Source organism: Mytilinidion resinicola (genome assembly GCF_010093595.1).
Source record: "Mytilinidion resinicola strain CBS 304.34 unplaced genomic scaffold BDZ99scaffold_4, whole genome shotgun sequence".
NCBI classification, from domain to species: domain Eukaryota; kingdom Fungi; phylum Ascomycota; class Dothideomycetes; order Mytilinidiales; family Mytilinidiaceae; genus Mytilinidion; species Mytilinidion resinicola.
Genome location: NW_022985440.1, coordinates 851,628 through 864,839, shown reverse-complemented (window position 1 = coordinate 864,839; position 13,212 = coordinate 851,628). Strand labels below are relative to the sequence as shown.

Here is a 13,212-nt window from a genome sequence, read left to right as displayed (position 1 = left end):
ATTTCAACATATAAACGCTAATACTACGTAAAACAGTTGGTGTTCCTTCCGCAGACTGCCCCGCGGTGGTTCAGTGACGCTACCGAGTTGAAAACTCTCCCAATTCAACACCAAAAAAGAGTTATACTCTGGAGATATGGGGGATCGAACCCCAGACCTCCCGCATGCAAAGCGGGCGCTCTACCACTGAGCTCCTAATCGTTAGCTTTGCTTCAAGGTGATTGGCGTTGGAAGAATTACCTATATCCCCGAATTTCGAAGACGTCCAAAAATAATTGATATATATACCCTAAATTTTGGATGGATCAAAACTGCGGGGTGGCGTTGAAATCCCTCGTATCCCTCTTCCTCCTTATTGGCTACACATCAAAGGAACGGCGCTTGGTGGCAGGCTCCATGAGACACTCCGAGATCGGAGGGTTTACGACACTTTTCAAAGCTTCCAACTCCACAACGTGGGATGCGTAACCTGAAAGAATTATTGCAGTTTCTTTGAAAATATGCACATGTCTCTGTGAAATTTCAGAAAAATTGATAAATACTGTGGCGTCTAAAAATTCATGTTGGTCGAGGCTCGGCTTACTACAAGTAAGCGTTACCGCATCTCCACGGCTACTACCAAACAGCCTACCTCCCTCACCGCAAAATCTTGGAACACTGGACAACCCAAGTCTTTAAAAAAGCAAGATGCACTGTCACAGTGCCTGCTCTAACAGGGTCGATATATTTGCTGCCTCGTTCGCTGTGTTCTCATCGATCTAGCCTATCTGAAATCGACTAGGATGTCCCGTCCACGGGCAAAGTCTTCAAATTCATAATCTTCAGCCGATTCGAAGATGACAACTCCTGCTAATCCCACTAGCCATGATAGTTCTGGTCTACGTATGATCATACCTCCTATGAGTAGCTTCAAGCGAGCCCTACGAAGCGTCAAAGGTTCATTGTGTAGCAATGACCTGCATCAAGTTCTAATCATAATATTAATACCGTCGCGCTGAGTCCACAAATGGACATCTCCGTAAAGCCAGCATAGCTGCAATGAATAGGTCGTGAAACGGATGCTATCAAGGAAACCCCAAGCGACATATCAGCCTAGACCAGGATTGTCGTATGGCCATTTCACGACAAATGTCTAGTTGCACTATATGATCGTTGCGTGGGGAGGTTTCACACACCTATATCCCTTCCAAGTACTGGCAAATAACGTTTCTGACATAAAGTAGGGAGTGTGCAAGTCAATCCATACGACCTCATTACACCTCGTTTAGATTTTTGGAAAGTCATTGAAGGACACCAAACGGTCGCACACTAGTTAATCCAGGCACAAATATATCAGAGCACTTTACAGTACTACGCCATAAGTCTTGGCACACGGATATATCACTGCTTGGCTTCAATCTTGCTCACCCGACACCACTGTGAGGAGCGGCCCAGCTAGTAAGTAGTTTGTAAGTTAAGAGGCGGTCTAATTTGCACTGCTTGAAACTTGACATCCTGCCCCGGGTTTTGAAATTCCATAGGGGTACCCCAAACAGTGGTAAATGCGTGTTCACAGACTTATGACCTGTCACTGTACATCATCACATTTCTTCGATTATTACTGTGTACGTTTGAGAAGTTCTCAGATCGTGACTTGCGCCAAGTTGGCAAAGAAGAACTGGGACTATTACCATGCCAATTCCTACAATCACTAGTGTTTGAGAATGTTGGCTCTCTTCTGATCTGGGTAGACTTATGTGCTGATAGCTAAATTTGCCCAGCAAGTTTACCGATTATCCATAGTGACGACCTTCTATCTCGTCCAGATTCCCTCAAACGCATCGAAAAGCTTCGATCAGCGGCGGCCGAGTATTCAAAGATGGGTTACACCTATGCGATCCGATTATACGGAACCGAAGTCTCCCAAGGCATGAGAGGGCGGGCAGCGGTCTATTGTAATGGTTTTCAAGAGAGTTCGTAACATGAGCTCCGGGTTTATCACGAAGCAAACCAAGCTTACGTCGTACATTTCTATCTGCCTGTCGTGTTTTGTACAGCTCTAACCTGCGACGGCAAGGTGCTAGCCTCCAGGCTTGTCTGTAACTCAGACCTTTGACTCAACCGCCTTCCATCTCACCCAAGGATGCTGCCCTACAGCCCGCCGCCGAAGAGGAAGCACCAGACACTACCGCAGCTTTTACTCTGAAGACTCCACCTACTGTCGCTATTGGGCCATGCGCCATAGACCATTTCATCGCAATCGACGGTATGCTGAACATTGCAACTAGGGATGTTGAGGTCAAGTCCATGGATTCCCGACGACCAGATTTAGCTAACTTACTTCACAAGTCGACTTTTTGGTTGCCTAATTCTCAAAAAAGTTGACAGTAGACGCGTTTCGGGTTCTTGTTACATGAAGGTGAAGGTGTCCACCACAGCTTTATAATTTGGTAGCAGGGCGACGCTGTCTGAAGTGCTCCATGATCTAGGAAAGGTCAGGCAGTGACGTTCATTCGATTAGGCCGTCATCCAGACTGTTCCTTAAGCTGCCCTATTTACATCCATTTGGCACTGTTTGGAGTTCTCCAACAGGTTATGGATAATCAGGTTGTGATATCTAAATCGTCACATCGAGATTCAAGCCAACTGCTTAGCACTCTTATCCAGGCCGAACTTTGACTTTCTAGGTTTAGGTATCGATATCGAGCTTCGAAATCACCAATACTCTCAGCCCGCATGTCCTTGCTCCTACACCTGCTATGAGCGGCGAAAGGCCCGGGCTCGAGTCCGGGGAAGGCTCCTCCAACAAGCACAGACTTCTGGTTATTGATCCTTTGGGGGATGTATGAAACCGAAATCCTGGAAGTGAAGCAGCAGAGACCAGGATGACTAGAAAACAAGATCGCAAAGATAGGCAAACGATTGGCGGATGACACGGCTTTTTAAACTCGATGATTGTACCACCTACAGCCATCTCTGCGGGAGACGTGGTGCGGCCTTTGTATCACCTCGCTACCATGAAGAGACCGATGAAACGGCTAAAGAAGGACGAGTGTGGTGATAGCTTTGTGCTTCACGGCTGGCCCTACCGAGACTATCGAGGAGCTTCTTCGCGTCTTGTGGTGCTTGGGAATTGTGGTGTCACTGAACGCCACAGGCTCCACCCAATAATCACGCGAAACCTTTCTTAAGGTCTCTGAAGGGAATTGTTCGAATCGCCGGCACGACTCTTGCAGCAAGACACTGCTTGAGCTGCTGAGCTGGTGGCTGAACGGCACGATACTTTCTGTGTCCAGTTATCTTGGAGCAGTGCCAGTCCAGTGATGCTGTAACTTGCGTTGGACTTTTTGGAGGGGCGGGGAGACTGGTTTGAAGAGATGCGGGCGTGGTCTGCCTGATACGGTGCTCGAATGAAGCAGCCCGCGGTCAGACCCTGTTCTTGACCTTTCCAGATACAATACCCCCACGCCGCCACCGGTAACAGGAGCGCATTTCCCGGGAATCGCAAGGGTCTTGGTCGGCCCCTTAGACGGCGTCTTTGACAACGTGCATGATTGGCGACATCTAATTGGCTGTCCTCAACCACATATTTGACATTCACCCTGCACCGATTACGGTAGGCATACTTCTCCCGTCCGTTCTCGAATATTTCAACGCCAGCCCGAAGCGCGGGAACCCCTGCTTGAGACAAGCTTGTCCGCCTTGCTGGACCGGTGCAAGCGATGGGCGGCTGCCGGGGCCTTCGAGCTGCACGGTGAAGGGCGCACGCTTCGCAACGGGTCTGCGCCTTCTTTCACTGGTGCCTTTTCACGACGTCGTGCCGCCTAGCAGGATTGTGATTGGGCTTGACGCCACGGCTTCTGCAGACTCGGGACCTGCCCGCCAGGTAGAGCGAGCGAGACTCTCCTTGCAGGCGGGCTGAGCCACCTTCACGCGTTCCTATCTTGCTAATATAACCCTCCCGTGTCTCACTCGTCTACTTCTTTTCTCGAGCTCGTGCCCTTTACCCTACCTAACGTGCCCCTCGCCTTTCTTCTACTCTTGAGGGCATCGTCGCTTCGACACCATGTCACAGATCGTGCACAAGTAAGGCTTCCTGCCCTCTAGTCTCGTAGACACCAGCTCTAACAATGACCAGGACCGCCGGAGGAAACGCTGCATTTCATAATTTCCATAACGACTATGTAAGAGGAGCTCCTGAGAGCGCATGGACTGGCGTACTGATATCATTACCAGGCGCACATTGCGGACCCCAATGAACGCAGACGCCTTGCGCTCGCAGAGATCGACAAGGCGCCCTTCGGTTGGTACCATATACGCGCTATCGTTGTAGCTGGGATCGGATTCTTTACAGATGTACGATGATCCCCCGCGATCATGACTCTCTCGAGCTGACCGAGTAGGCCTACGATCTCTTCGCAGTCAACATGGTGACCAGTATGCTTGGTGTGGTCTTCTGGCATGACGCAAAGTCAAATCCTGGAAAGATCCCCTCAAATGCCGACACTGCCATCAAGGTCTCCACCAGCTCCGGAACCGTAGTTGGGCAGGTCGGATTCGGTATCCTCGCAGACATAGTCGGCCGTAAGCGCATGTATGGTCTTGAGCTTATCTTGATAATCTTCGCCACTCTCGCCCAAGCTCTCTCTGCGCATTCTCCAGGCTGTTCTATCGTTGGTGTCATTGTCTTCTGGCGTGTGCTCATGGGAATTGGTGAGCCTCGTCAGGGTCTCCCATTTGCCAACAAGGATACTAATGTACTGTAGGTATTGGCGGCGACTATCCTTTGTCTTCCATTATCACCTCGGAGTTTGCTACCACCAAATGGCGAGGAGCTATGATGGGATCGGTTTTCGCTATGCAGGGAATTGGCCAGTTTGCCGCCGCCATGGTCGCCCTTGTTGTCACTGCCGGCTTCAAGGATTCCCTAAATACCGCAAAGACGGTTGCCGACTGCGATGGTGTTTGCGGTCTTGCTGTTGACAAGATGTGGCGTGTTGTTGTAGGGTTCGGTGCTATACCTGGATGTGTCGCTCTCTACTATCGACTTACGATCCCTGAAACTCCTCGATACACCTTCGACGTGTCCCGCGATATCATGAAGGGAGGCTCAGATATCAAGGCTTATGTTTCTGGAAAGCCGGAGGGAACACCCGACGAGATTACACGCGTGCGAGCGAAGCAGGAGGATGCCGACCAACTCGAGATCCCACAAGCATCATGGAGAGACTTCATCGCTCACTACTCCCAGTGGAAGTATGGCAAGGTCCTCCTCGGAACGGCTGGCTCATGGTTCAGTCAGTAGCGCCTAGATGATCTCCCCTGAACAACTACTAACTCGTTTCTAGTGCTTGACGTTACGTTTTACGGCCTAGGGCTTAATAATTCAATCATCCTCACACAGATCGGAGTAGGTGATAAAAATATTTCTCTAGAGGCATTCACTGACTGAGTTCTCTAGTATGCCAAAGGAAACGATGTGTATGAGATCTTCTACAACCAAGCAGTTGGAAACTTGATCATCACCTGCGCCGGTGCAATTCCCGGCTACTGGTTTACCGTTGCCACAGTCGATACCATTGGTCGTAAGCCCATTCAGCTCATGGGATTCACCATTGTTACCATCATTTTCTGCGTCATTGGATTTGCGTATCACTCTCTCAGTGGCAAAGCCTTGCTTGCCTTGTATGTGCTTGCACAGTTCTTCTTCAACTTCGGTAAGCCAAGAGTCACTGTATCGGATAGCCATATCTGACTTCACCCAGGTCCCAACTCTACAACGTTCATCGTGCCTGGCGAGTGCTTCCCAACACGCTACCGCAGCAGCTCCCACGGCATCTCAGCAGCATCTGGAAAGGTTGGATCTATCATTGCGCAAGTGCTGATTGGGCCTCTGCGAACGCGTGGTGCGACTAAGGACAACGCGTCGCCATGGCTTAATCATGTCATGCAGATCTACGCTGCCTTCATGTTCGCAGGCATCTTCACTACCTTGCTAATTCCTGAGACGAAGCGCAAGACTCTCGAACAGTTGGCTGGTGAGGTTGAAGGAACACCGGAGTATGACCCTGGTAACCTTCGTGTGCATGCCAGTGGGAAGGGGTCGGTGGATGCCACTTACTCTGAATTTGAAAATAAGGGCGATAAGCAGGTCTAGAGTGGAGTCTTGAATGGGCGATCTGCTGTCTCCTCTGTTAGAGTAGTATTGGGCTATGTCGTGGGGCGAGGATTGTAGCCGTTGCAATTGCAAGTGGCCGGATGATACCCATCTTGTTTCAGTGTAACATGCAATCAGCCTAGGGTATGCGTCGCGCACGATATGAGCGGGTGTCCTCCGACAAAAGCAAATTATATAATCTGAAACGTTCCCCCTCATTGAACCTGGTGAAGTGGAGATAAGGATCATGGGGGGAAATCACGTGCACTGGTGCTGCACGCCAAGATGATCTGCAGCTGGGGTTGTGCCCAACGCGTCATGGCTGCTAGCTCTAGGATCGTGATCGCACTTCCAACAGTACACCATGAGGGACACCTGCCGATTTTCCCTGATTGATACAAAGGTACCTGTCGCTTCGCCATGAGCAGCCCCGCCAAGAGACGCAAAAAGAATGACCACAACGGATCCAACCAACCAGTACGCAGTTTGGACTACTTCTTCGCCCGGCAGAAGGAAGTTGCGAAAGATGAATCCAACGAACCGCAGACTACAACCGAAGCCGCGAATGCTAGTCCTCTGGAAACTACTATGGGAAACGAGCGGGAAAGCGCCATATTAACGGACGAGGAGCTTGCGAGAAAGCTCCAGGAAGAGTGGAATAAGGAGGACCAGATACAAAATGCTCCACAGATGCTGGAAGTTGCCCACCACGCTAGGGCCACTGCGTCAAACGCAGATGTGGAAAAACAAGTGATAGGTCGATCCAAAACGGGTGAAGAAAGTACCTCGAGCCTCGATGAGCCACCTAAGGAGCAGCGAAATGGCCAGTCAACCAATATACACACTCTCGGCCTCCAATCTGCCTCAGCAGCCGAAGACACCGTGTCTGCCAACATTCCATTTGACCAGAGCCCCCTCACGTTTAATCCGTCAGAATACGTAGCCGAATTGAAGAGCCATTGGGCGTCAGAGGGCGGAAATGCGACTTACGCTCTTTTGACGCGGTGCTTCGTTCTCGTCAACAGTACTCAGAGTAGAATCAAGATCGTAGATACCTTGGTCAACTTACTGCGTACACTCATAGAAGGCGATCCGGAGAGCCTACTTCCAGCTGTCAGTATCCTACTGTTGTGCCACCAATTCATGACTAATGCTAGTGATAGGTCTGGCTTGCGACAAACTCTGTATCTCCTCCCTATATTGACCTCGAACTCGGCCTCGGTGGCTCAGCGATCTCAAAGGCGTTGAAGAAGGTGTGCGGATTAGACAATGCTGGGCTGAAGACACTGTACAACAAGTATGGTGACGCAGGTGACGTAGCGTATGAGGCGAAGAAGCGACAATCATTCACGCTGCGTAAACCAAAGCCCCTCACCATCAAGAGTGTATTTGAATCACTGGTCAAGATTGCCAATAGTAAGGGCCAGGGTAGCCAGGAGATGAAACAGCGAGTTGTCGAGAGGCTTGTACAAGACGCTAGGGGCGCAGAAGAAAGTAGGTACATTGTAAGAACCTTAGTGCAGCATGTGAGTTCAACCGATATTTCCTCTTCTCTTGAAATTGTGGCATTTTGAAACGAGTTCTCGTTTGGGAAGCCTTTGTTTTCTTTTCCATGCCATTCTTGGCCACTCATTACCATTGCCGTATATGCTCAGAATCATAGGCTAATCCACTAGATAGCTTCGCATTGGTGCAGTCAAGACTACCATGCTAATCGCACTATCTCGCGCTTTCATGATCTCGAGACCTCCAGGCACTAATTTCCCAATCTGTACTGTTGAATACCTCGCAGGGCATAAGAAGGATGAGCTAGCTAAGGTTTACGCAACGAACGAAGAGGTCGTAAAAGCCTGTTTTGCACGACATCCAAATTACAACGACCTCATCCCGGCGCTTCTAGAAGTCGGTATCTGCGATGAGCTGGTCTTTCAATGCGGTCTGACATTACACATACCGCTGCGTCCTATGCTGGGTAGTATCACCCGCGATCTGGGCGAGATGTTGACAAAACTGCAAGGACGCGACTTCAGTTGCGAATTCAAATACGATGGCCAGCGTGCCCAAGTGCATTGCGATGATCAGGGGAAAGTCACAATCTTTTCACGACATTTGGAAGTAATGACAGACAAGTACCCCGATTTAGTCGCGCTCGTGCCAAAGCTAAGGGGCGAGGGCGTCAGTAGCTTCATCCTGGAAGGCGAAGTCGTGGCCATCGACCGAGAGACTGGAGAACTTAGGACATTCCAAACCCTGGCCAATCGCGCGAGAAAAGACGTCGTCATCGGAAGCGTAAAGATCGATGTATGCCTTTTTGCGTTTGATCTCATGTACTTGAACGGCGAGGAACTCATCAACCGGCCATTCAGAGAAAGAAGAGAGCTTCTAAGAAGTCTTTTCGTGGAGATCCCACACCATTTCACTTACGTCCGAAACTTGGATGCTACTAGCGCGGATGCGGAAGCCGTGCAGGAATTCTTCAAAAGCGCTACGGACATCAAGTGCGAGGGCATTATGGTCAAAGTCCTAGATAATCTGCCCAACCCAGACCTGCAAACCGAGCTCGAGATAGCTAATCAAGTTGTGGCGCCACCGACCCCAAAGAAACCCGCCAAGGGCGGAAAATCCAAGAAGACAAAGGCAGATACCGTAGGGGAGAACGACCCCGCAATAACATCACGCCGCAAGGCGCTTCTCGCAACCTATGAGCCAGACAAGCGCCTAGACTCCTGGCTTAAAGTCAAAAAAGATTATAACACATCAGCCGACACTCTGGATTTAATCCCCATCGCCGCCTGGCACGGCCAAGGACGCAAGGCAAAATGGTGGTCCCCTATCCTGCTTGCTGTGCGCAACGCCGAAACTGGCTCCCTCGAAGCAGTCACGAAATGCATCTCCGGCTTTACGGACAAGTTCTACGCCGCAAATCGCACAAAGTACGACCCGGATGCCAGCGAGACGAACAACACACTCGGAGGCAAGCCCAGCTACGTCGACTATGATGCAGGTCATCCAGATGTGTGGTTCGAGCCGCAAGAGGTGTGGGAGTGTGCGTTTGCGGACATCACGCTTAGTCCGACGTATACAGCGGCGATCGGTTTAGTGGACGAGGCGAGAGGTCTCAGTCTCCGGTTCCCAAGATTCTTGAAGGTGAGGGAAGACAAGAGCATCGAAGAGGCGAGCGAGGCAGGTTTTTTGGCGGAGCTGTGGAGGAAGCAGGAGGCGAGGGGTCCAGTGGCGGGAGGTCTTGCGGTGAAAGAAGCCGCACCTCATGAAGATGACGGCGAAGAGGAGGAACAAGTGGAGTGAAGTCTAAAACGATACCCGAAGACAGCCTACTCGAGACGCGATCGCGTAAAAAGAGGTTCCAGAGGCGCGCGTGCAGTTTCGGCGGGCAACATGAGGTGGGAAATGCGCGCCTCTCATTGGCTCGGGCCGTCTTTCCGAAATCGCGAGACTTCGATAATCAACGAAACCGGGTCTCGATGATCTGTACAACGAAGTCTTCAAGGGTGTACGTGTTTCGGGCTCAATATTACCTATTCGAGTCCTGCACTCATGTTGAAAATGCTTGGGTGTTGAGCGCAGAAGGAGATGGCTCCGAGCCCATTTCTGTTCTTCTCCTCTGTCGTGAACGTGAGTCAGCAAGATTACCTCTTTGGGCGCTGCATGGTTGTCTCACGGTGCTCAAGTGTTGAAGACAGTAGGAGATGTCTCCGCTGGCTTCTAACTCTTGTGATAGGACTAACTTTTTGGGTTGTGACTACTTTTTCGCCTGGCATTGCAGCCTGGATGCTCGGGTGTCTTGTGCAAGATATTCTCTAATTACCTGTGGAGCTCTCAGGCTTGCTGCCACTATTCATGTGATATGGAGTAGAGCGTAGATTGAGGTCTGTAGAAAGTATGCAAATGAAGAAAATAGCTCAGAGTAATATCAGAGTACCTCGGACATATCGAAGCACAATTCGCCAATCTTCAACATTTCCAGCCACAATTTACATATATTCCCCTCAGCATGTCTACCAGAAGTCTACACTCCAGCGCAAATTCCATTCACACCTTACTACACCGACCTATCTCCAACTATTCGTTTCCCCACTCCTTACCACCGGCCTCAAACCCCGTCGCCGCACGTACCCTTAGTACTCCATCGGGGAAGCTGCTTGCAGCTAGCCCTCCCACTCACCACCGCGCATTGACAAATCTCCTATTGAAGCAATCCTCAACTTGAAGAAAAAAAAAAAAGTGTCGAGCGCAGACGGATCCTTCTCCGTCCAGTAAGACGCGCTACGCACTCCCCCACCCAATCACACCCCGGAGAACTCTATCTCGAAATAGCCCCGTTGTCATGCACGGCACTCCCCTCCGACGTCTCCATGACCAACCACGACGTTACCCGAGGGCGAGGAGCCGGGTTGTTGCTGTGCTGCGCTGGGGTTTGTCAAATCCGTGACGTCGGTTGCGTTTTCTGACGTCGTGTCGACAACTTCCCCAGGGCTGGGGCGCGCGCGGGTGACGAGGAGGCTATGACTACGTGCAAAGAAGATGAGTTTAGGAGTGGCTTTTTGTTTTTTCGTCCGCCACGACGCCAGTGCTCGCCTGATCGACAGAAAGGAAACTGAAAACCCCTCCGCCGTACAGGCCGGGTTCCACCACGTGCAAGTGTCATGGACAAGGTACCCGACGGCCACGGAGTCATCCCCGGGCTCTGGGCGGGTGGGTCGGGGGATGTTTGCAAATCAGGGTCTGCGAAGGACCCCGGGACCTTGCTAGGGGCGGTGCGGTGATTGGGGGGGGGTTGGTGAAGATGGTGTGGGTGTGCTGGTGAACGGGAGGGTGTGGGTGGGGGATGGAAGGGGTCGCGTGACTTACGAACAGCTTCGGGGTTGCTTTTCGGCCCTTTTTTTGGTTGTTCAGCTCGTCCTGTCGTGCTGTTTGGGGAATGGCGGGCTGCATGGAAGCGCTACGTGCATTACCCTATTGTGGTTTGCGCGTCCTGCGAGTGCTGCGTAACAAAGAGCTCGAACCTTGTAGAGGTTGGCTTGGGCCAATTAGATTGGCCTGCGCCTGCCTTCTCAGGTCTGCATCTTACCCGCGCGATATGTCGACGCCCGTTGAAAACAGTGTGCACGAAGGGGCCGTGCACTACTTCGTATAATATAACGTCACGCTGCAATACAGCTCTTGCACCTCGACAAATATTGGCAATCAGAATCGGTTGATCAAGGTTGTCTTGTGGGGCCCCAGAATCCGAATATGCTTATTTGTAGATGCCTGAGGTATCGTTTCTCTAAATAGATCCAGGGACTCCAGCAATGCTCCTGTCTTGATGTTACAGTTGTATGGTACAATCCATGTCTTCGGAATCTCGTACATGCCAACTCCGCCCAACCTGTGCTCTCCCAACAATTCCAAGATAGGTACACTGGGACGTTGCAATAGAAGAGGCCGAGAGATCATGGAACGGGGGGTCTTCATGGTTGTGGAGCAGTCTGATAAGCTCGGTCTTCCGAATTTTCACCTTTTCTCATCTCTTGAATCATCCATGTCGTCCATATCCTCGATTAAAGCTTGAGCCTGATGCGCTGCCATGTCTGCACGCGCTCTGCTATCTAATGCAGCTTCTTGCCGACGCTTTTCAATCGCTTGCTCCAGTTGAGAAGCAACCGAAGAGGTGTGTGTAGGCGGTTTCAAGTCGGAAGCTGGAGCATAGGTTACTATGCCGCTTTCCGCTGCCTTTCGACGGAACTTTTGGCCTTGTTCGCCAGCGCGACCGAGAACGCCGCAAATGACTTGGATGCATCGCAAACTAAATTGGTATGAGAATCTGTGAACACAACAGAGAAAGGGAATTCGAATAGATCGGACGTTACTAACCTATCATCGTTTGCAGGAATTGGGTAGGTGACCCACGTAGGGTCAGCGTCGGTGTCGATGACGCCAATTGTTGGGATGGAGTGGTCACCGCATTCGCGCAAAAGTACGTAGTTCTCCATGGGGTTCAAGCACACGACTAGATCCGGCTTGAGCACGGAACGATCGTAAAGCTGGTCTTCGAAGCCTGGCACCTCCTGGTCCTTCTCGTTCACTACCTTGGTACGACACTTCCCGAGGATCTGCTGTCCGTTGGTGATGCTGCCCGGGATCCATCTCTCGAACAAGTGGCAGCCTTGTGCGAGCTGTGCAGCCTTGACAACGCAGCGGTCTTGACCGGCACGCGTCCCGACGAAGAGTATGAGACCACCACGCCTTGCAACCTCTGTCACAATCTTGGCAGCCCGTCGCAGGTGGGCGGCAGTCTGGTCCAGGGATATGATGTGAGTGCCCTGGCGGATACCGTGAATGTAGCGAGCATTGGCGGGATTCCAGAGAGCCGTGGCATGGCCCTGATGGGCTTCAGACGCAAGGAGGAGCTCGAGAGTGACATCGGCCGGGGAGGGCGGGTTGCTTAGGAGGGTATGGGGTTGGTAATGGGGGGCAACAATGGAACCGACGGCCCCAATCTGGCTCTCTGCATAGGTCAGCGGTGTGCCAGAGTGAGCCTTGACGCAGCAGACGTACCCCGATGTTTGAAGAGCAGGTAGGATTCGGCGGCTTCAGCCGAGACTGCAGCTGGCTGGGCTGTTGCGTGCGTGACGTCGTCAATGGGAGAGACCTGGGCGGCGGTGAGGCTGTTGATGTGGGCTTCGATCGAGTGCACCTCCTTGAGGCTGTTCTGCAACGAGGCGTCGACGGATTCGACCTCAGACGACACGAAACGCTTGAGGGGCCGCAGAGACTGCGGTGTGAGGGATCTGCGGGCTGCGAGGGGCGCGTCAGTCAATGGACAGCACGGCGAGTCGGTGCAGGACTGGGAGCAACATACCGTGCCGCAGGACCTGGTGCCGTAGAATCATGGCGGCGGAGAGCGGTGGAGGGAGGTGGTTGAGGATGTTGCGAAGAATATTCGGCTAGGCGCATATGGCCGTCTCGCGACGAGGCGTGCCCGGGACCTGTTATTCTGCACCCTGAGTTGGATACAAAGTTGCTCTGATACTGATAGATAAAATAGGAGATGGGAAGTAACTATATGGTCTACA

General features: G+C 51.6%; 3 protein-coding genes and 1 non-coding gene across 4 annotated transcripts; 2 read left to right on the top strand and 2 right to left on the bottom strand.

Moving 5' to 3' along the window:
• Window positions 1–129: 129 nt before the first annotated feature.
• On the bottom strand, window positions 130–195 carry BDZ99DRAFT_t24. The gene has a single exon. It is a non-coding gene; the product is annotated as a tRNA-Ala (tRNA).
• A 3,850-nt stretch (window positions 196–4,045) lies between these two features.
• On the top strand, window positions 4,046–6,328 carry BDZ99DRAFT_567669 (phosphate permease; the record flags this gene model as incomplete). Its single annotated transcript, XM_033727713.1, has 8 exons — window positions 4,046–4,065; window positions 4,118–4,163; window positions 4,216–4,335; window positions 4,383–4,692; window positions 4,746–5,276; window positions 5,328–5,389; window positions 5,441–5,696; window positions 5,745–6,328. The coding sequence occupies 8 exons, from the start codon at window positions 4,046–4,048 to the stop codon at window positions 6,134–6,136; spliced, it is 1,737 nt and encodes a 578-aa protein (XP_033580931.1). The 3' UTR covers window positions 6,137–6,328.
• Window positions 6,329–6,556: 228 nt separating this feature from the next.
• Window positions 6,557–9,442, top strand: BDZ99DRAFT_473097 (DNA ligase-like protein I; the record flags this gene model as incomplete). Its single annotated transcript, XM_033721812.1, has 3 exons — window positions 6,557–7,249; window positions 7,300–7,662; window positions 7,817–9,442. 3 exons carry the CDS (start codon window positions 6,557–6,559, stop codon window positions 9,440–9,442), a joined length of 2,682 nt encoding a protein of 893 aa, XP_033580930.1.
• Window positions 9,443–11,824: 2,382 nt separating this feature from the next.
• On the bottom strand, window positions 11,825–12,908 carry BDZ99DRAFT_349061 (ribosomal protein S2; the record flags this gene model as incomplete). Its single annotated transcript, XM_033714477.1, has 3 exons — window positions 11,825–11,942; window positions 12,011–12,640; window positions 12,691–12,908. Coding segments are annotated over 3 exons (966 nt in total), but the record flags the coding sequence as incomplete, so codon positions are not given.
• Between the last annotated feature and the right edge of the window lie 304 nt (window positions 12,909–13,212).